Source organism: Salmo salar, chromosome ssa08, assembly GCF_905237065.1.
Source record: "Salmo salar chromosome ssa08, Ssal_v3.1, whole genome shotgun sequence".
Classification (NCBI taxonomy): domain Eukaryota; kingdom Metazoa; phylum Chordata; class Actinopteri; order Salmoniformes; family Salmonidae; genus Salmo; species Salmo salar.
Genome location: NC_059449.1, coordinates 17,867,258 through 17,889,297, shown reverse-complemented (window position 1 = coordinate 17,889,297; position 22,040 = coordinate 17,867,258). Strand labels below are relative to the sequence as shown.

General features: G+C 43.4%; 1 protein-coding gene across 3 annotated transcripts in view; it reads left to right on the top strand.

Moving 5' to 3' along the window:
• Positions 1–4,953: 4,953 nt before the first annotated feature.
• Positions 4,954–22,040, top strand: part of mxd4 (MAX dimerization protein 4) — a 39,733-nt gene continuing 22,646 nt past the window's right edge. The window contains exons 1-3 of one of the 3 annotated variants that reach the window (XM_014209608.2): positions 4,954–5,257; positions 6,025–6,124; positions 10,892–10,921. In XM_014209608.2, coding sequence (XP_014065083.2) covers positions 5,194–5,257; positions 6,025–6,124; positions 10,892–10,921 — 194 coding nt within the window. In that variant the 5' untranslated portion in view covers positions 4,954–5,193. Of the gene's footprint in view, positions 5,258–6,024; positions 6,125–10,891; positions 10,922–11,445; positions 11,466–21,237; positions 21,258–22,040 lie in introns of those variants that run through there. The other 2 variants (XM_045722896.1, XM_045722897.1) reach the window with 2 other exon arrangements.

Below are 22,040 nucleotides of genomic sequence, written 5' to 3'. Positions count from 1 at the left end.
CACTTAGGGATGTGTTCCAAGTGGCACCATAATACCTACATAGTGCATTACTTTTGACCAGATCCCATTGGGCTACCCATAGGGCTCTGGCTAAACGTAGTGCACTAATAGGGAATCAGGTACCATTTGGGATGCACAGGACTATGTATGTAGCATCATACCTCATTTGGCACCATTGCCCATGACAAAAAGTTATAACCTATTTAGCTTTTCTCAAATCATGACTGTTAAAGCGAAAGTTTGGATTTTGGCAATGAAGCCCTTTATCTCCTTCCCCAGAGTCAGATGAACTTGTGGATACCATTGTATCTCTGTGTCCAGTATGAAGTTAGAGGTAGTTTCTCAAGCCAGTGCTAACTAGTGTTAGCGCTAGCGAAGTGCAAAGACTGGAAGTATTTGGGTACAGCTAGCAGTCTTTGTGCTAACCTAGGTAGCATTGGTTCTTCGAAGCTACCTCTAACTTCCTTGGCAATTAAATAAAGGGCTTCATTGCCAAAATCCAAAACTTTCAGTTAAACCTCTGTTATGTATCTAGGATTGAGGCTATGTATAATACACTTATGGCATTTATCTTTAGCCAGCATGGAAAATACTGGGTTCAATCAATAGGGCTTGAAGAGGCCAATAATTTCACCTGGGACTCCAAGCAAGGTCAAGCCCTTCGTAATCTCTGTCACTGATAAAGGACACACACACCACATACACACTGATAACAGACGCAGACGTACAGAGTTCAGCTCAGTGAGTGAAGTCAGTACTGCATCATGGGACCGCCTACAAGGATTTTAAAAAGTGCACCCATTGCATAAATCTATAATTTCCACATAAATCAGCCTAACGAGGATGTGATGATCGTCAGGACTGAGGAAGTGTGGACGTAATAGAAGGTTTTTAGGCCGGGCCTGCCTGGAAATGCAGTTGTAACAGTTGTTGTTGTGAAACAGACTGCAGCCTAGTCCCAGATCAGCTTGTGCTGTACAAATTGTTTGGCATGGCAACGACCATAGGAGTTGGCTACACAGCACAAACAGATCTGTGACCAGGCTACTATACGTGTATTTCGGCTATTACTACTACCATCTGCAATGATGGAACCAACTGCAGTATGTGGTATTGAAAGTATGAGTGGGTGGAGACAGTTGGGAGCGACATTATCAACTCAAATATCACACTGCATCATAGATGAGACTCGTCTTAGTTTCAAGTTTCAAGTTGTATTACTTTCAGGTTCCTTGTCGACAATGCAACAACAATAAGAAATAACAACAGATAAGAATATGAACATAAAGTAAATGGCTGAGTAGAATAGAGGAAAAATTTTAGCATGAGTATAATACAGAAAGGCACAATTAATAGTCCAATATTTACATGTGTATTGGGGATGGGGCCAGTGTATAAACTGAGCAGTATAATAATAGTCTGGAAGCAGCAGTTGTGATGTGTGTGTAACATGAATGTATACTGTGTGTGTGTGTGTGTGTGTGTGTGTGTGTGTGTGTGTGTGTGTGTGTGTGTGTGCGTGCGTGCGTGCGTGCGTGCGTGCGTGCGTGCGTGCGTGCGTGCGTGTGCATGTGTGTGTCTGTGTGGGTGTGCTAAGGTGTGGAGAAACAGAGCAGGTGGTAGGTCCAATTCAAGTGTTCAGCAGACTGATAACTTGTAGATAGAAAATGTCTCTGAACCTGTTGGTATCAGACCTTATGCTCCAATACCATGTACCCGAAGGTAGGGGAGAGAACAGCTCGTGGCTGGGGTGTGTGGGGTCCTTGATGATGCTGCTGGCCTTCCTCAGGCACCGTTTTGAGTAGATGTCCTGGATGGGTGAGAGCATGGTCCCAGGGATGTACTGGGGCGTCTTCACCACTCGCTGGAGGGCCTTGCAGTCGTGGATGGAGCAATAGATGGAGCAATTTCAGGCCGTGTTGCAACCGGTCAGGATGCTCTTGATGGTGCAGCGGTAGTATGTGGAGAGGACCCGGAGCGACATGCAGAATTTCTTCAGCCACCTTAGGAAATAGAGATGCTGTTAGTGCCTGCTTGACAAGAGTGGTGTTGTTGGTCCATGACAAGTTCTCAGTGATGTGGACGCCGAGGAACTTAAAACTCGTGACTCTCTCTACTGCAGTCCCTTTGATGTGGATCGGGGCATGTTCACTCCTCTGCTTCCTGAAGTCAACAATCAACGTGTTTGTTTTGCTGACGTTGAGGGAGAGGTTGTTGTCATGACACCACAATGCCAGTTCACTTATCTCCTTCCTAAAGGCTGACTCGTCGTTGTTGGTTATCAGGCCTACAACCATGGTGTCGTCAGCAAACTTGATGAGGGAGTTGGTGTCGTGCAAAGCCACACAGTCGTGGCTGAACAGGAAACAGCACACAGAAACACCACCTACCTTTGGGTTAACACAGACCAACCTACCAGTGTTTATATAGGCCTATAATATATAAATTGAAATATGAACATGTATAATAAATGGTTTCATTAACACACATGCATGCACACACACACACACACACACACACACACACACACACACACACACACACACACACACACACACACACACACACACACACACACACACACACACACACACACACACACACACACACAGAGAGACACACACACACACACACACAGGAACAATGGAGAATTGGCTTGTTAATAATAGCGGTAGAAACATTCACAGAGGCAGAAGTGTACTGCAACAAACAAGTATCAGGAAACAATAAAAAAAAAGGCATGCATATGAATTCAGCTAAACAAAGGGCAGGCCACTAGGGACAACTATTCTTGGAATTAAGTCCCCTGGTTTCAGTTGCAACTCAAGGTGATTCATTTAGATGGTTTCTATATTGTCTTTGATCTGTTTGGTAAAAGAGTGGTATTCAGTGATATTCGCAATATTCATTTAAACCATCAGTGTCATTAGATACTGAAACACAAACACACACACCCAACCATAGCACATCTGGGGAATAATTCAAAATCCTGACAAACAGTCCTTTAGCTTAAAAATGATCAATAACTAGTTTATGTTGATCCCTACATGTTGCATCAGTCCAGTCTCACCCGTCTGTTGACATGAACTGTACACAGAGAGAGTCAGCCTACGTATGGAGTGATTGTGCATACAGACATTTCTCTGATGTTTCAAACACAGCCAATGCTTTATTGGTTACTACAAGCATCTGGCAATGACTTTTATCATCTTTGTTTTTATCACTATCTTCCTGAGACCCTATATTACTTTCTCTTCCTTTCTTCTTCTCAGTACATCGCCCGGCTACACGTAAAGACTGAGCATTTTGGTGAGGTTTTGGATCAAGTTTATAACGCTGATTGCTTATCTTTACGTTTATCCTCATTGATAATGTTGTCACGTCTCTGCCACTTCATTATCTCGGGTGTGTGTTCCTTTTGTGTTCTTTTATTTATCCACCACTGTGGTCTTATAGCGAGTGTGTGGGTGAGGTTGGTTGACTTTGGTAGCCAGCTGTAGCCTGGTAAAACCACCCTGAGCCATTGTGTCACCAGTGAGTGCAGCATTCAGTCTGGTCTAACCAGGTCAAGCCAACTGGGCCATGTTTTACAGTCATCTGAAGACAGACTGACATATTGCCTATCATAAGGCTAGTGAGCTGAAAAATAATTAAGTGCAATTACAATAAAACATAATAAAAGTTTACAAGATTACCATTAGGACACACATAGCAATGTTTTACTGCCATAACTAGATTGGTACGTGATATAGCATGGTAATAATCATAAATATCACTTTATAACCAATTACTGTAAAAGGTTTATAGTAACAGTGAGGTAAGTTTTGTTTAACAGTATGGCCTGGTTCTATGATGGTTACAGCATAGCAGTGTGTTGTTGCCTTGAGGGACAGCAGCACAGGTAGGCCCATACCTTGTGACCCTGCTGAGAGTGTGACCTCATCACCATAACAGACTACGGCAGTGTGGAGAGGAAGCTATGGGCTTGTTGTGTGTATTTAAAAAATATATATATATCGTCTTGCTTTGCACCATTTTGGAACCATTTTATTTCCATAAAATGTTGCAGTTGAGGGAATACTGGGAAAATTAGCCATGGAAATGTGCAGACAGCTTTGTAAATACCCCAGGCACTGTGGCATGCAGGCTCTCTCCTGAAGAAGGCTTTGCAATACATTGTGGTCATCTATCTCATTCTAAAATGGTTAATTTTATAAACATGTAGCTTTCAAAAAGATAATGACCTACACAAGTCTTTGCATTTCATAATAATCCTGCCCCTTAGCCCCTCGCTCGCTCTCTCTCTCTCTCTCTCTCTCTCTCTAACAGCATCCTGTGGTTGCCAAATGCAATTATAAAAAAATCCCCAAAAGATGTTTGCTTTTACTTGAATCATGTGTAACTGCTGGATATTAAGCCTGATAATAAACTTTAAAGTGTAAGTATACCATTTTAAAATTGAAAGTATCATATTTTATTAAAGTGAAAGTATCATATTTTTTTTAGACAATGTCATCACAACATAATAGCAGTTTTCATCTATTCTAAAGCACACCAGAGCTTAAACTTTTCTGAAATAAGTTGTCTAATTGAAGCAGTTGGCTCAACAAACAGCAACGTGACTTCCTACACGATTCAAGATAGACTTTTTGACGAAGAGCACGCCACACTGGCAACCCAGACAACAGCCAAGTTCAATGTTCAAGAGGAAGGAAAAAGACACGCCCAAAAGTACCCCTCTGCCAATCAACAGCCAGTTATCTAGATATCCGACCAATGAACGATTATGGGGCTGGGTCACACGCGTTGTTGCTAGGGTATAGCTCCTACCTTGTTACTATCACTGTCAAGCCAATCACAAGGCAATTCGCAATGTATCAACATGCTCCTGGTAAACCCGTCACTGAGCTTCCCTATTGGCCAAGGCACGTATTCAGGGACCGCCTATGTGGACGTTATTATTTTGTAATTGGCCAGAACAGCCGTCCTTTACTTCGCAGGTTTTTCGTTAGGTGCAGTTGATATGAATCTGGCTGGGAGTCCCAAAGACTCAGAACTGAACATAGACGTTTATATCGACCTAACACAGTTTTAGTTTTTATTTCATTTTTGTCTCATATTATAATTTTTTTTACATTAGTTGTACATTTGTGTATATAGATTTTATTTTATATTTTTATACAAGTCAACAAGATGGAACTTAATTCTCTTTTAATTCTCCTGGAGGCTGCAGAATACTTGGAAAGAAGAGACAGAGGTATTTCCCTGACAGAATGTCAAATGGCTTTGACTGGGTTAATGACCGTATTTAATGTTAGGAAAATTAAAACTGTTTCTATTCTATCTCATGTGAAGTTGTGGACGTGCACTGCCAAAGCGCAGCTATGTCACTTTATGAGCAATGAACACACTGCGCTGGTGCGGTGATGTTATTGCAGACTGACCGACCTAGATATAACTTGCATATAAACAAACTAGTCAACACATTAGGAAAAGTCTTTAAATATAACCTATTTGCATTTGTAGTTTTGCATTAGTATGATCAGTCAATGCTTATAACCTGTTTTATCTGATGGCTATAGCCTTGTTTAAAATTGGTTAGGGACAAGTTCAAGATACAGTTTCTTATTAAAATACATTATGTTTATCATGTTTATTATAAATGGTTACGTAGATAAACTCTATATTAGATTGCCCTGAATGTTGTGCTTTGCTCCAGCATTGTCAACGAGTTTATCTACGTAAAAAAATACGTAAAAAAATATGATACTTTCACTTTAATAAAATATGATACTTTCAATATTAGATTGCCCTGAATGTTGTGCTTTGCTCCAGCATTGTCAACGAGTTTATCTACGTAACCATAACCACTTTTATCAAATAACATGTTTTGCTTAGACTACGTCATATATGGCATTGACAGTTCTATTATGTGATAGTCAGTTTATATCCCTTGTAACGTTTAATTTGTTAGCCTACATGTGTAGAAATTAACCCTGTTGTTTTTGTTTACTTTGTCAATAGAAGCAGAACATGGTTACGCGTCTGTTCTACCGTACAATAGCGACTTTTCCCGAAAGAAAACGAAAGCTTCACCAATTTCAAGAAAAACTCAGAACAATAGGTAAATATACCCATTGTTCTATCGATATATCAATAGTTCAATCGATCTGTTTGTGTTTATTCGTCATTCATACAAACGCCATTTTTCTTTTCACTGTTTAGATGTCGTATAAACACTGCCACGCGTACAGCATCACTTTGGTGCTCACTTTCTTTTTCAACACCCATGCTTCATTCTGACATTAACCCCCTTTTCTCCAATGCATTCACGCATTGATTTGAACACGCACACTTCTTGGTGCATTTGCAACATTTTGGAACTTGTGTTATGTCACTCCCTCCCATGACCCATATGACACCGAGCGCGTCGTCATCTCGGTAGGCTACAGTACACGGCGTTCTGACGTAGATAACACAAATATGATGTTAAATGTATCGATTCTCCTGTCGTGCGGAGGCTGCTTTGTACGGCCGTGCTTCAGGAACATTTCACATTTTTGCAATTGAAAAAAAGATTACACCACTTTTAAGAAATGTTTGTTGTTGTTACTGCGCTAAATTTACCGGCCATTCTAGTTTTCTATTGGTTGGTTGGCATATCATATGATTGGTCCTGCGCACTGCCCGCAAAACTTTTTTTTAGAAGCAGTCTCACGCTTTGATAATTAATTTTTCCTTCGTAAATTCAGCAAATTATCTTAATTTCCTTGTATGAAAAAAATATGCAGGATAGCAGCTAGTTCAAATTTGTAGGAATAACATCAACATATGAGACGTCATATGACCCCACCCTCACCAAAGAGGCTCATTTTTATAAACCATATGTTGTGGGAGATATATAGGATCTGTCAGTGGCCTATATTTTCAAGTCTTGTGGTGCAGTCACAGTGTGTTTTCTTGGAGCAAAACAGTGGGGATGTGGCACACTCAGGTGGGTGTGGTGGCCAACTCAACTTAGCTCACACAGATGTCCACATAACACAGTGCCCCACTGACGCAGCCTTAGCAGACCCTGCCCCTGCCTGGGCGGAGGGCTCAGTTTACAGCTGGTCTGGCTGCAGCCTGAGTTTCTCTCTCTTTTCTGGTACCAGTTCATTGCTCTGCAGACTACAGCAAGTCGTCAGTGCAACCCCATTTCTGCATCCAAATCAGTGGAAGTTAGTTGACACATGGAAACATGGTTTTCGATCATTTTATTTAGAAGCCCTCCATATAGATTGAGTGTATTAATATTGTAGTGCAATGATATGCCTTTTACACGACACGTGACAGAGGCAAATCGGTATCATAGAAAGGAGAACCTTCGGGTGAGTTTCCCTGTTTACTTTGAAGCCCGAGGTTAAATCGGGACACAAACAGTAAATGCAACGGCCACTGTGTTGTAACCGATGTTCAGCAGTCCCCGGGCGTACATGCACACAATTATAACACTATATCCTTGAACATGTGCGTCCTCAAAACAACAAACGGATGCATAGAGCTCCTCATTTTGGTTTCACTGCGTTGCTACCAAACGAGGACATCCCAGGCCTTCATGTAATATGCATTTATAACCAGGCGACTGTTTTCATCCATCCCCAAAATGGCGGCTGATGTAGGCCTTATTTACACACCAGTCCTGTCCCGACTCTAGTGATGATTTTTCAATCTTATACTGACAGTTTATATGACATTCAAAGTCATATGTCTGTTGTTGCTGTATGAGGCAAGTCTGGTGTCGGACTGTGCCTCCCTGCCGGGCCTCTTTGACCTGTGCCTCGCTTAAGGAAACCATGGAGTGTCTCCTCGTGCTTTGCCTGTCCCCAATTTGCACATGTTTCAAATTTGAATAGGACTACTTCCTTATACAGGAGATAAAGCATTTCCTCTCCCGTGGCGTCGGATGGTGAAAAGGGCTTGTCAGCAGCGTCTGTAGGCCGAGCCCCTCCCCCTTCCACTGAGCATGGCCAGTGAGAGGCCTAGGGGCAGCACACACAACACAGTGTTATGTGCAGATGGGTATCATCATTAGGCACCAAACGGAAGAAAACTGACTCAAACCAGGAGAGACTACCTGGACTTGTCCAGTCAAAAAGGCAAGTTGTTCATTGCAAAATGTTTTTAAAACGTTTTTGGTTGTGTGTCCCAGTGAACACCACCCTGGATACTATGACAATGGGTGACGGCGCACACAGGATAGGCTAGCATCTGCTCAAGCGTCTCATGCAGTGAGCTGTGGGGCACTGGGGCCTACGCAGATTCAGGTCATCTTCCCGTTCCCATCCCTCCACATCTGTGGGAACCACGTCTGAAGTCGCCAGTACAAGGGCACTTAAGAGGGATTGGCTGAAAAGAGTGGTGGACACGACGGCAGGGGTCTTTGTGTTAGTGTCTTGGCTTGTTATTTCCTTGGCATCCTAGATGGTAGTTTCAGGGTATTATTGGGACAAGAACCAAGGGGTTTGTTTATAAAGATGAACTTCAGTGCTCTCATTCATTTCCATTGGTCGTCCTAATAGCCTTCCCAGCTCCCTGGCCTGAAATAGTATGCTGCAGTGTCTACGCTGTAATGGAAAAGGAAAACTGTAAATTATATGGTAATTTGGGGTATCATCAACAGGAAAATACTTTTAAACATTTTACTGCAGCATACTGTACATTATGGTGCATTGTGGGAAAATATTGTGGGCGGGGAAGTAATTGCTGTATTTGCAATGGTACTGTAAAACCTTTTGACCACTAGTGGGTGGCAGGTAGCCTAGTGGTTAGAGCATTGGGCCAGTGACAGAAAGGTCGCTAGTTTTAATATCCGAGCTGAAAAGGGGGGAAATATGTCGATGTGCCCTTGAGCAAGGCACTTAACCCTCATTTGCTCCAGGGGCACCGTACTACTATGGCTGACTCTGTAAAACAACATATTTCACTGCACTTATCCGGTGCATCTGACAAAAACTATATGCTATGATGTTGTTGTTTCTGGCTCATTAACATATCTTTAGGCGTGCCTTATAATTCATTCATTCAATCTGATTACAGTAGCATTTACTTATTTACAGTATAATAAAGTCCATTTGATGGTATTGTACTGTGTGTCTTTACACAGTACTTGCTTTGATAGCATATTTATATTACTGTAGGTGCACTGTAATATGAAAGACAGAATTTTATTTGAGTTGCCACCGAGCTGCCCGTAAGCTACTGTCAAATTCACAGTAAGCCCTTTACAGTGTAGGACTGTTGACGTACACATACTGCTGTCCAGTCTAGTGTGTCAGTGTGTGCGAGTGCATGTGCGAGAGCGTGTGTGTGTGTGTGTGTTTCTCCCTCTCACCATGGACCATTTTTGTCCTCCGTTGAGAGCTCTCTGACAGATTTCATACACACACACATTGAGGGAAGAGGAATTAGTTTTCCACACGATGACGAATGCAGAGCTTTGTACAACAAAAAAATGGAATAATATATCTATCTATCTGATAAACAGAAATGGAGGTGTGGGGGGGAAGGGGAGCGAGCGAAGGCCTTCTTCTTAGTATTTAGCCTTATTTCTGAATTTACATTGCATTGTCCCAGAATGCACTGTGACAAGAGGTTGTTGACCTTCCAGCTTATGTAAAATAAATGCTGTGTAAGGCACAGGTATGCCTTATCTAATACCGGGAAATTTGTTTCACCATTTGTTACACAAGAGTGCTACAGCTCTCCCCTCTATTTTTGCATCCTTGCAGTGTTTGTTTGAGCGGCTGTTTTTACCTGACTGGCTCTCCTGGCTCTGCCTGGTGGTTTAGTCCAAGAGCACTTTGACGAGCTGAGTTGCAGTCAGACCACAAAGAGGGAAACTCTCTCTTTCTCTCTCTCTCTCTCTTTCTCTCTCTCTCTCTCTCTCTCTCTCTCTCTCTCTCTCTCTCTCTCTCTCTCTCTCTCTATATATATATATATATATATATATATATAAATATATATATAATATATCACATTTTCCAAGCATCAGCCACTTGAATCTCTCCAAGCCTGATTAGGCCTGCAGAGGCGCTGTGTGTTATTTCCAACAAATACTAGATGAACATGCAGAAATAAACATGAAATTCCCAGGGGTCTGTAGCTAGGTTAGCTAATAAGACCTTGACACAATCAAGAACTCTATGACCCTGTTACGATATCCACACCAGCATGCTGCTTAGAATGAAGCAATGCATGTGGCCTGCAATTTAAGTAGAGTATGTTAGTAACATTGGAACATATCCTACGTGTTCAAAGCTGCAGAGCCACTCATATAACAGCAAAGGAAGGACAACTGGGAAAGGGCTTGGGGCTTTCACATTTTGGCCGACCAACATCCTCTTTTTAACACGTTATGTAGGTCACACGCTTCTTCTACCCTTTACGTCTCCATTTCATCTGTCCATCCGCTTTTCCAAACCGTTTACGAATATCAAGACGTCCTCTCTCTGTCTGTCTCCTGACCATCACCATGGGTCATGTTCATTATGTACCAAAACGGAAGAGAACATACTGAAACTGGGAAACTCTCCATCAGAAACGCTCATCTTCATATCCCATTGAAAACAAAATTCAAGCGTTTTCCCAAATGAACACAACCCAAGTGCGCATTCCCATCCTGCACCCTGGTCATGAGACGGTGTGTATTAATGACAGTGTCCAGAGTGTTACTACAGAGTGTTACTACAGGGTGTAACTACAGGGTGTAACTACAGGGTGTAACTACAGGGTGTAACTACAGGGTGTAACTACAGAGTGTAACTACAGAGTGTAACTACAGAGTAACTACAGAGTGTAACTATCAGTTCCCAAGGCACTCATCCATGTCTTTGTGTATTTGCCCTTTCAGATCGTCACACAACGAGCTGGAGAAACACAGGTAAGATGACAGACAACACTGTGCTATATAGCCTGGTCCCAGATCAGTTCATTAGCAATTCCTATAGGTCAATTAGACACAGCGCTAGCCTGATCCCAGATCAATCAATCACATTTATTTATAAAGCCCTTTTTACATCAGCAGATGTCACAAAGTGCTTATACAGAAACCCAGCCTAAAACCTGAAAACATCAAGCAATGCAGATGTAGAAGCACGGTGGCTAGGAAAAACTCCCTAGAAAGTAAGGAACCAGGCTCTGAGGGGTGGCCAGTCCTCTTCAGTTAATAGCCAATTCCTATAGGTCTATTAATTTTGGCACTAGCCTGATCCCAGATCAGTTTATAGCCAATTCCTATAGGTCAATTAGACTCTGCTATACAACACAAACAGATCTGAGAGCAGGCTTCAAACTCCCCCTACCCTTCTTCCTCCCCCTCTGTTTCTCTTGTTCATTTCCCTGGAGGAACTGTATGTCTCTCGCCCAGACAGTCCCATGGTTGGCTTGGAAGGACTCCCTGTTCCCTAATAACAAGAGGTGATGGGGTGAGGACTATTGGTAAATGTCAGATGTATTCTTGTGGAGCTGAAGTTTAAAAAGCACAGAGTGGACTGAAAATATCAAAATGTCCGGCCACTTGTTCGTACAGTCCCCTCCCTTCACCTCTCTCGCTCCACCACCTCGGATAAAAGATAAAAGCACATCAAAGATGAGGAGCCACCCTCCTCCATGTGCCTTGGGCAGACGGATAATAATCGGATTTCCAAGGTAACCTCAACCTAGACTTTGTGTTAGATTTGTCTGTCCCTCCGTGTCTGTTCATAGGGAGAAACTTGTTACCATGTATGGCAGGGAAATCCTGCCATTAATGTCATAATCCAGTGGCGGGTGGTGAAAGGAGGGGAAGGAGGCCTCGCCTGTCATGTCTCTCAGCTACGCCTGTTGAGTCGCCCACTCACGTCCCAGAATGCATTGTACCTTTATATCTCTCTCTCTCTGACTCTCTCTCACTCTTTCTCTCTCTCTCTCACACACACACACACACACACACACACACACACACACACACACACACACACACACACACACACACACACACACACACACACACACACACACACACACACACACACACACACACACTACACACACACACACACACTGGAGCCTGCATGGTACAACAAAGTGTCATATTGCAAAGTGAGGGATGTAGAGGGATGTTTGAGGAGGGTAGATGAAAGAAAAAAGAATAGTGTGTTTTTGGACCTCTGTGTTTAGTTTTTTTTTCTTCTCCGACCCAGCTGATTTAGTAGTGTGGTGTTTCTTCTGTTCTATATAGAAAACAGACTGACTGACTGCTGCCTGGGCTTAGGACAGGACCAATAGAAAACAGACTGACTGCCTGCTGCCTGGGCTTAGGATAGGACCAATAGAAAACAGACTGACTGGCTGCTGCCTGGGCTTAGGATAGGACCAATAGAAAACAGACTGACTGGCTGCTGCCTGGGCTTAGGATAGGACCAATAGAAAACAGACTGACTGGCTGCTGCCTGGGCTTAGGACAGGACCAATAGAAAACAGACTGACTGGCTGCTGCCTGGGCTTAGGACAGGACCAATAGAAAACAGACTGACTGGCTGCTGCCTGGGCTTAGGATAGGGCCAATAGAAAACAGACTGACTGTGCCCTGTTAGAGTGTGCGTGCGAGAGGTGGAGTGTGTGTGTGTGTGTGTGTGTGTGTGTGTGTGTGTGTGTGTGTGTGTGTGTGTGTGTGTGTGTGTGTGTGTGTGTGTGTGTGTGTGTGTGTGTGTGTGTGTGTGTGTGGAATGTATGGTGACAACTGTGCGAGGCGAGACAGAGACACAATAGTCCCCCATCAACACACACACACACACACACATAGACCTGGCCACAACACGAGGGTCCGTCTTTAGCACGCAAGCGACTGAAACCTGCGTCAAGCACAGCAACTTAGCAAAACAACACAGTGTACGCCAAGGAGTGAGCTGAACCTGAGTATAGGTCTCTTGTTGTTGAGATATTACCGGAGAAAGAGAGGGAGATGAACATGAGTATAGGTCTCTTGTTGTTGAGATATTACCGGAGAAAGGGAGGGAGATGAACCTGAGTATAGGTCTCTTGTTGTTGAGATATTACCGGAGAAAGAGAGGGAGATGAACCTGAGTATAGGTCTCTTGTTGTTGAGATATTACTGGAGAAAGAGAGGGAGATGAACCTGAGTATAGGTCTCTTGTTGTTGAGATATTACTGGAGAAAGAGAGGGAGATGAACCTGAGTATAGGTCTCTTGTTGTTGACATATTACTGGAGAAAGAGAGGGAGATGAACCTGAGTATAGGTCTCTTGTTGTTGAGATATTACTGGAGAAAGAGAGGGAGATGAACCTGAGTATAGGTCTCTTGTTGTTGAGATATTACCGGAGAAAGAGAGGGAGATGAACCTGAGTATAGGTCTCTTGTTGTTGAGATATTACTGCATGGTTGTATCTAGTGGGGTTGGGTTACTAAAACAGTTGCAGTCAGTTTCACATGCTGAAATGATAGTTGCAGTCAGTTTCACATGCTGAAATGTGCGAGTGCTGGTAAGCTCTTCCATAATCACTGTACTCATTTCCCTTACGATCAAATGTGGCCACAAGTTTCTGAAAAGTTGTCTTTTTTTTTCTCGAAGTGACGAACTTCCAGGTTTATGAATGCAACCTTCAATGTCACTGATGCAATAGATTAGAACAGGAGGATAAGTGGTTAAAGAATGGTCATTTAGTTACTTCCTCTTGAAATGCACACTGCAGGTGCCTTTTCTTTAAGTGAGGGTTTTTAAAACCTGTATAGCAGACTGCAAACATGGTTTAGTTGTAGATACAATAAGGAAGAGAAGCACTGCTAGGGTACACAATGACAGGTCGCTGTAGATAGAAGGTCCTCCTTGGTGAAGGGGTTAATTGGGCTTAAAAACAAAAAGGAGAACTAAGGAACTCTTCATATAACTAAAATGCCAACTAAAAGTTGCCGTGCCTTTGGACCTCTCTTGTCACAACGAGACAGTTGCCATAGAGAAGAAGAAGTGAACTCGGGGTCATAAAGGGGTGCCGCTGTTTTCTTTTGTAGCGGGTCGCTGACGCTTGAAGACCTCGGGGACAGCGTCGAGACAAACGTTGAAATGTCGTCTGTTGCGGTCCCAAAGCCTCAACTCTGGCTCACTCAACCTCATTTCCTTTCAAAAACAATCTCCTTTTTTCCCCTCCATTTTTGATTCCCTTGTTTTCCTGTTCCCGTGTCAGGGAGAAAAGAGGCCTGTGTGTCTGTAATGACAGGCTTTCAGGGAGAGGGGAGATGTTGTGTGTGTATGAGGGTTGGCGATGCGTCGAGAACATAATGCACCGTGGATCCCCCAACCCTGTCCAGACTTGTGTCCTCAAATTACATTATGGGAACACATAGGTGTTAAAATGTGGAGGTGGTTCAGTTTCCTACTCCCTGCTGCAATAGCTCATTATTGTAGTGAAACTGTGGGCCGGTTGGCTCAAGGCATTGTCGTGTCTCTATTTCCTGTATCTTTGTTGATGTTACGGTGATACCCTATTTGAGGGTTTTGCAAAAAACTACAATACAATTCTTTTTCATTCCGGGCCGTAGCCAAAGGAATTTATCGAATGCTTGATTAATCCTGAACCTTTTCAATTATTCTCTGTGTTGGTGGATCTCTCTGGGAGGCTGATCCCTGTCGACCCACGATGGAAGGAACCCTATAGTGCTCAGCCTCTCAGCTGTCATCCTGGTCCAACACTTTTAATGACAGTATGACTGGGACTTAATCTGAGACAATCCCTGTATCGGCATCCACATAGCTCAGTGCACACTCCCTCACGCCCTTAGGGCGAGGCTGTAATGGCACCCTATTCCCTTTGGGCCAAAATGAGTGCACTATATAGGGAATAGGGAGCCTCGGGTGTGGCCAAAAGTAGTGCACTATGATAAGGGAATAAGTTACCATTTTGGACAGAGCCTTAGACACGATTTTATGTTTTGGTCGGTCCTGTACTCCTAGCTGGTACAGGCTGTTCTTCATTGCCCTACTCCTTCTGTGTGTGTGTGTGTGTGTGTGTGTGTGTGTGTGTGTGTGTGTGTGTGTGTGTGTGTGTGTGTGTGTGTGTGTGTGTGTGTGTGTGTGTGTGTGTGTGTGTGTGTGTGTGTGTGTGTGTGTGTGTGTGTGTGTGTATGTGAGTGAGTGAGTGAGAGAGAGAGAGAGAGAGAGAGAGTCAGAGAACCAAAGGGAATGGGAGAAGAGACAAGTATTAGACAGAGAGGGAGAGAGAGCGAGAGAGAGAGATAGAAAGGTGCAATGCATTCTGGGACGTGAGTGTGCGACTCAACAGGCGTAGCTGAGAGACATGACAGGCGAGGCCTCCTTCCCCTCCTTTCACCACCCGCCACTGGATTATCACATTAATGGCAGGATTTCCCTGCCATACATGGTAACAAGTTTCTCCCTATGAACAGACATGGAGGGACAGACAAATCTAACACAAAGTCTAGGTTGAGGTTGCCTTGGTTGTGCGTGCCCTGGCTCTGTGACAGGGAGGCCCATGCAGTCTGTGCTGTTACCAGGACACTGTTGGCTGGGTGACAGCAGAACAGTCTCACTCAGACACACAACAACACATCCCTGCCCTGAAACAACCTGCCATATTGGGCTCTGGTCAAAACAAGTACACTATATAGGGGATAATGTGCCATTTCAGACACTATCTATCTGTGAGGATAGATAGATAGATAGATAGATAGATAGATAGATAGATAGATAGATAGATAGATAGATAGATAGATAGATAGATAGATAGATAGATAGATAGATAGATAGATAGATAGATAGATAGATAGATAGATAGATAGATAGATAGATAGATAGATAGATAGATAGATAGATAGATAGATAGATAGATAGATAGATAGATAGATAGATAGATAGATAGATAGATAGATACAGTAGATAGATATGGGGGGATGGGCAGGTAGGTAGGTAGGTAGATAGATAGATAGATAGATAGATACAGTAGATAGATATGGGGGGATGGGCAGGTAGGTAGGTAGATAGATACAGTAGATATCAATCAATCAAATCAATCAAATGTATTTTTATATAGCCCTTCGTACATCAGCTGATATCTCAAAGTGCTGTACAGAAACCCAGCCTAAAACCCCAAACAGCAAGCAAAGCATGTGAAAGAAGCACGGTGGCTAGGAAAAACTCCCTAGGAAAAACTCCCTAGAAAGGCCAAAAACCTAGGAAGAAACCTAGAGAGGAACCAGGCTATGAGGGGTGGCCAGTCCTCTTCTGGCTGTGCAGGGTGGATATTATAACAGAACATGGTCAAGATGTTAAAATGTTAAAATGTTCATAAATGACCAGCATGGTCAAATAATAATAATCATAGTAGTTGTCGAGGGTGCAACAAGCACGTCTGGTGAACAGGTCAGATAGATAGATATGGGGGGATAGATAGATAGATAGATAGATAGATAGATAGATAGATAGATAGATAGATAGATAGATAGATAGATAGATAGATAGATAGATAGATAGATAGATAGATAGATAGATAGATAGATAGATAGATAGATAGATAGATAGATAGATAGATAGATAGATAGATAGATAGATAGATAGATAGATAGATAGATAGATAGATAGATAGATAGATAGATAGATAGATAGATATGGGGGGGATGGGCAGGTAGATAGATAGATAGATAGATAGATAGATAGATAGATAGATAGATAGATAGATAGATAGATAGATAGATAGATAGATAGATAGATAGATAGATAGATAGATAGATAGATAGATAGATAGATACAGTAGATAGATATGGGGGGGATGGGCAGGTAGGTAGATATGGGGGGATGGGCAGGTAGGTAGGTAGGTAGGTAGATAGATATGGGGGGATGGGCAGGTAGGTAGGTAGATAGATATGGGGGGATGGGCAGGTAGGTAGAAGCCTCCAGGGTGACACTGCTGTTTCTGCAATCTTCTCACAGGCCACTGACACCAGTATGCTGCTCTGCTAACCGCAGCGCTGCCGCGTGGTTGGTTGCTCGGTCGGCCTCTGTTGCCATCGGCTTCCTTCCCATTTCTGACATCGCTCCCTGACGACGTTCTCTCTCTCTCTCTCTCTCTCTCTCTCTTTGTCTCTCTCTCTCTCTCTCTCTCTTTGTCTCTCTGTCTCTCTCTCTCTCTTTGTCTCTCTGTCTCTCTCTCTCTCTTTGCCCTGTTCAGACTGACTACCAGTAGTTTCCTTTTCTAGGCAAGGCCCAGGAAACCAGTTTTTCCTTCATCCCCACATCATAGGCTTGCACACACACACACACACACACACACACACACACACACACACACACACACACACACACACACACACACACACACACACACACACACACACTTGCTGACTGGAAAAGCCCATCTGACATTGCTGCTCTCTGCTCGTGATCAGACGTTCACGTCCCGTCACGTTGGGAGGAGTCCTGGGGTATGTTTGCCCTTCCTCGACTGAGAAAGGATCATCAGGTCTATTTATGGTCCTAGAGTATGTAGACAGAGACAGTCTACCTACCGGTGCCAGGCAGCTGTTGTTTTGTGTCCCTCACTCTCAGTTTCATTTATCTGTTTCACATAAAGTGAGTCATTGACGGAAAATGATGAATAGGCATTGGTTAGAAGTGAAACACAAACCAATCTGGCCTGTTACTCAGTTCAGAGAATCATCTGGCTGATGGTTTGGTGATTAAGCACTTTAAAAGTATTATTGTAATGAAAAGTGCCATAGAAATAGATAAGGGAATGAATGATTATTATTATTGATAACATGTGGTCTGATTCTGATTGTGGCCCTCTTTGAAGTGTTCTCGTTGGCCAGGGGAAAACACCAGACGGCCGACGGTAATGTACAGATGGAGAAAAACAATGTTGCTTTTGAGTTAAGTTGATGTTTTCTGCTGTGTTGTGATTCAGCTGGTCAATTCCAGCAAAACCAGTAACAAGGTTTTTGGAAAACCACAACTATACTGAGAAATGTTCTGACAGGAGAAAATAAATAGACCTGTCATTATCACAGGGAGGTGCCATGTACCGTGTGTGTGTGTGTGTGTGTGTGTGTGTGTGTGTGTGTGTGTGTGTTTGTGCACGTAGATAGGCCTTACTACTCTCTGTCTGATCTCCTCTCAGATTCCATTCATCATCACAGTGTCCTCCTTATTTGGCTTATTCAGAATTTCCCCTCTATAGCCTGGCCCCAGATCGGTTTGTGCTGTATAGCCAACTCCTGCAATATAATATGTTTGGCATGATAACAACCATAGGAGTTGGCTATACAAACAGACCTGGGACCTGTTCTCCCATTGTAGCTAGAGGCCAGCCCTGGCTGGGGCTGGAGCCAGAGTAGAAAGAAACACCAGTCTGTAGTGTGTGATATGTCAGACTGGATGGTAGGGGGGGGGGGGATGGAGGAGGGGAGGCCAGGCCTGTTACTTCACCTCTTCTGCTCCCCTCTCTCCTTCTCTCTCTCCAAAGAGACCACATCTGTGTCTTCTGTTTTCATTCTTTTTTTTTCTTCTTACTTTGTTTCTCTCTCTCTCTCTCTCTCTCTCTCTCTCTCTTACTGAGTCAGCAGAAAGCTGAGGAAAAGAGGAGGATGAAAGCAGATGGGGAGGAGGGGTACCTACAGAGCCCCTGCTCACAGTGGACCCTCCTCACTCTCTCTCTCCCTGCCAAAATGCCTCTCTCCTCCCTCCTTCCCTCCTACCTTTTATTTGGGTTAAGGGGGCTGACTCTTTTGTGACAGGAAACTGTATGCGAGAGAGTCCCTGGCTGGCTTGCCCTGTCTGAAATGGATCTCGCATCTGAGTGAGAGGAAGTCATCTGATACAAAGACAACAGGGTTGTGGTCATTAGGCAGCGAACAGACAAAAACATACTGAAACAGGGAAGGACTACCAGGACTTGTCCAATTAGAAACTTTGGAAACGTTTTCTGTTGCATGCCCAGATGAACAAGACCCAGGCTATTTAGGGTCTGTGATGTTGGACATGATGAGGTTTTAAAGGCCCAGTGCAGTCAAAATTCTATTTTTCCTGTGGTGTTTTATATCATATCGTACAACAGCTGATGAAACTAACACTGTAAATGTATTAAGACATTTTATTTCTTGATAGTTTCTGGAAAGAAAATAAAATCTACACAGGATTTTCTAATCAGCAGGTTTGCATGGGCAAACCTCTCCACCAATAACAGCTCGTTGTCAGTTTCCCCCTCCCCAATCAGAACATTCCCAGACAGTCCTAGCAAAAGTCTTGCTTGAGAATTCTTTTTGTTGCTAAAAAGCACATTTTGCTCATTTGAATTGAAATGTATTACGTAAGGTACTTAACTGTTTCCCAGAGAGATTTGATATTGATATAAAACGGCTGTGTTGGGTCTTTAACTATAACTATGATATACTGTAAGGTCATAGACACAGAAACACCACATTGAATTGATGACGGGATGTAATTGTTATGTTCAGTGCCTCTGTTATTGCCAACCATTTCTCTCTTTCTCTCTCTCTCTCTATCTCTCTCTCTATCTCTCTCTCTCTCTCTCTCATAACTTATTAATCCTGAGTAGGTAGATAGGACATGTTCTGTGTTGAGGACATGTGACCTTCATGGTTCTGGCCTAACCTTGGTCACACCGTGCTGCCAAGTCACTCTGTAACATTCCACATCATTAAATAGTGATCAGTGACTCATTGGGGATGATGGGGACGGAAGGCGCCACGTGTCAGTCTCTCAGTCTGTTGGACTGTGCTGTCATAATGTGTGTGTGTGTGTGTGTGCATGCGCGTGTGTGTGTGTGTGTGTTGTCTTAATTGTATGTGTGCATGTACATGTATAGTAGGCGTGAAGGTAGGTTCACATGCATGCCAGTAAGCTGGACACCTTCAATCATCTACAATACAGTACAATTCAATACAATACAACACATTACAATACAATACAATTCAATACAATACAACACATTACAATACAATTCAATACAATACAATACAACACATTGCAATACAATACAATTCAATACAATACATTACAATACATTACAATACAATACAATTAAATACAATTCAATACAATACAATACAATTCAATTCAATACAATACAACACATTACAATACAATACAATTCAATTCAATACAATACAACACATTACAATTCAATACAATACATTACAATACAATTCCACACAATACAATACATTACAATACAATACAATACTGTACATGTGCATGTGTGTGTTCACATGTGTGTCCATGTCCGGGTGTGTCAGCATGCTTGTTGTGTATGTGGTACATGTCTGCTTTAGTGTGTGTTTGCTCATGTCCATGTATGGTGTGTGTCTGTCTCACAGTATGTGTGTATGCTCACGTAGTCTATGTTATGCACACTTCATACGTATGTAGGTATACCCCTCCTATACCCACATCTCAAGGAGAAGGTAGTCCCACCTCCATCTCAGGTGTTGAGCCTCCAGGTCCGTCGGTCCGGGCACAGTTCCCTCTGTCACTAAATCATTTTCAACTGACGCAAAGTAGCTGATGCCGCACCTCGTAAAAAAAGAGATTTAAACAAGTCATGAAATCACACTGTGCCAGGAGTGGACTATGGAGCTGTGTGGCCGTGAGATGGAGAGAGAAAGAAAGAAAGAGAGGGAGAGAGAGAGAAGAAGAATAGCATGTTCTTTCTAGAAAGGCTGTTGTTTGAATTGTGAAATACGACAGGACAGCCAGGGGCGCAACCTTCACTCAACATTTTGAAATTGCATTTTTGTTCCCCCCCTTGGTTTTATCATTGGAATGTGATACAAAACGAGGCAACGGTGTGCTTTAGGACCTTGTGGACGCCTCCGAGCAGTCGGGTAGGCTGTTTGGAGTGTTTATACGACTAGATCAAAACAAAAGGTTATGTCCCCCCACTTCTAAAACCGAAGCTGCGCCCCTGAGTACAGAAGCACACGGAAAACAAGTGAGGAACAGAAAGCGAGCAAGGCTGGGTCGACTTGACTCTGCCATTCCTAGAAAGTCAGGCAAGCACGGGTGTTGTTTGTATTGTGGAGGGGGTGGGGGGCTGTGGGGGTTCCTCTGTGGCGCTGGAGGGTAGGGTGGGAGGGCCCCCTGACTTCTACTGGAGGATGCTGGAGGTTAGGGTGGGAGGCCCTCCCGACTGCTACTGGAGGACGTGGCTGGTGTGTCGAGCACAGCAGAGTAGAGCAGATTGAAAATGAGGTCAGCTCTGCACGCAACACACACTCACACACACACATACGCTGGAATGTTGAGTTGTGTAACTGAGGCGGGTAGGGGGAAATGGGAGGGTGACACACTCAGCTTGCAGGCAGTAGAAATAGTCCTAGTAGTACTAGGAGAATGTTCTGCAGGCTAGCAAAGCCACGTCACCACTTCATGTAAGACTGGAGTTGTTTTGGTTTGGGAAAGTGGATGGCTAGCTACAGCTAGAGAGAGAAGAGACTGGAGTTGTTTTGGTTTGGGAAAGTGGATGGCTAGCTACAGCTAGAGAGAGAAGAGACTGGAGTTGTTTTGGTTTGGGAAAGTGGATGGCTAGCTACAGCTAGAGAGAGAAGTCTGTTTGAAGAGTTCATTTGATGCATGGTGTTGTGCACACACAACACACACAACACACACAACTGAATCTGAATTCCCTTTCAGATAGTCTCTCTGTTTCCATGTACACAAGGTTTGGTTCTGGGTGTTGAGATTCAGAGATTCAGAGGAAAGAAAGTAAAACATTCTGTTAAGCATTCTCTCTCTACCCCCTCTTTCTCGCTCTCTAGCTTTCTCTCTCTCTACCCCCCTCTCTTTCTACTCCCCCTCTCTCTCTCTCTCTCTCTCTCTCTCTCTACCCCTCTCTTTCTCTCTCTCTGTCTCAACCCCCCCTCTCTCTCTCTCTCTCTCTGTCTCTACCCCCTCTCTCTCTCTCTCCCTCTATCGCTTTACCCCCCTCTATCTCTCTCTCTAGCTCTCTTTCTCTCTATCTCTGCCTCTGCCTGA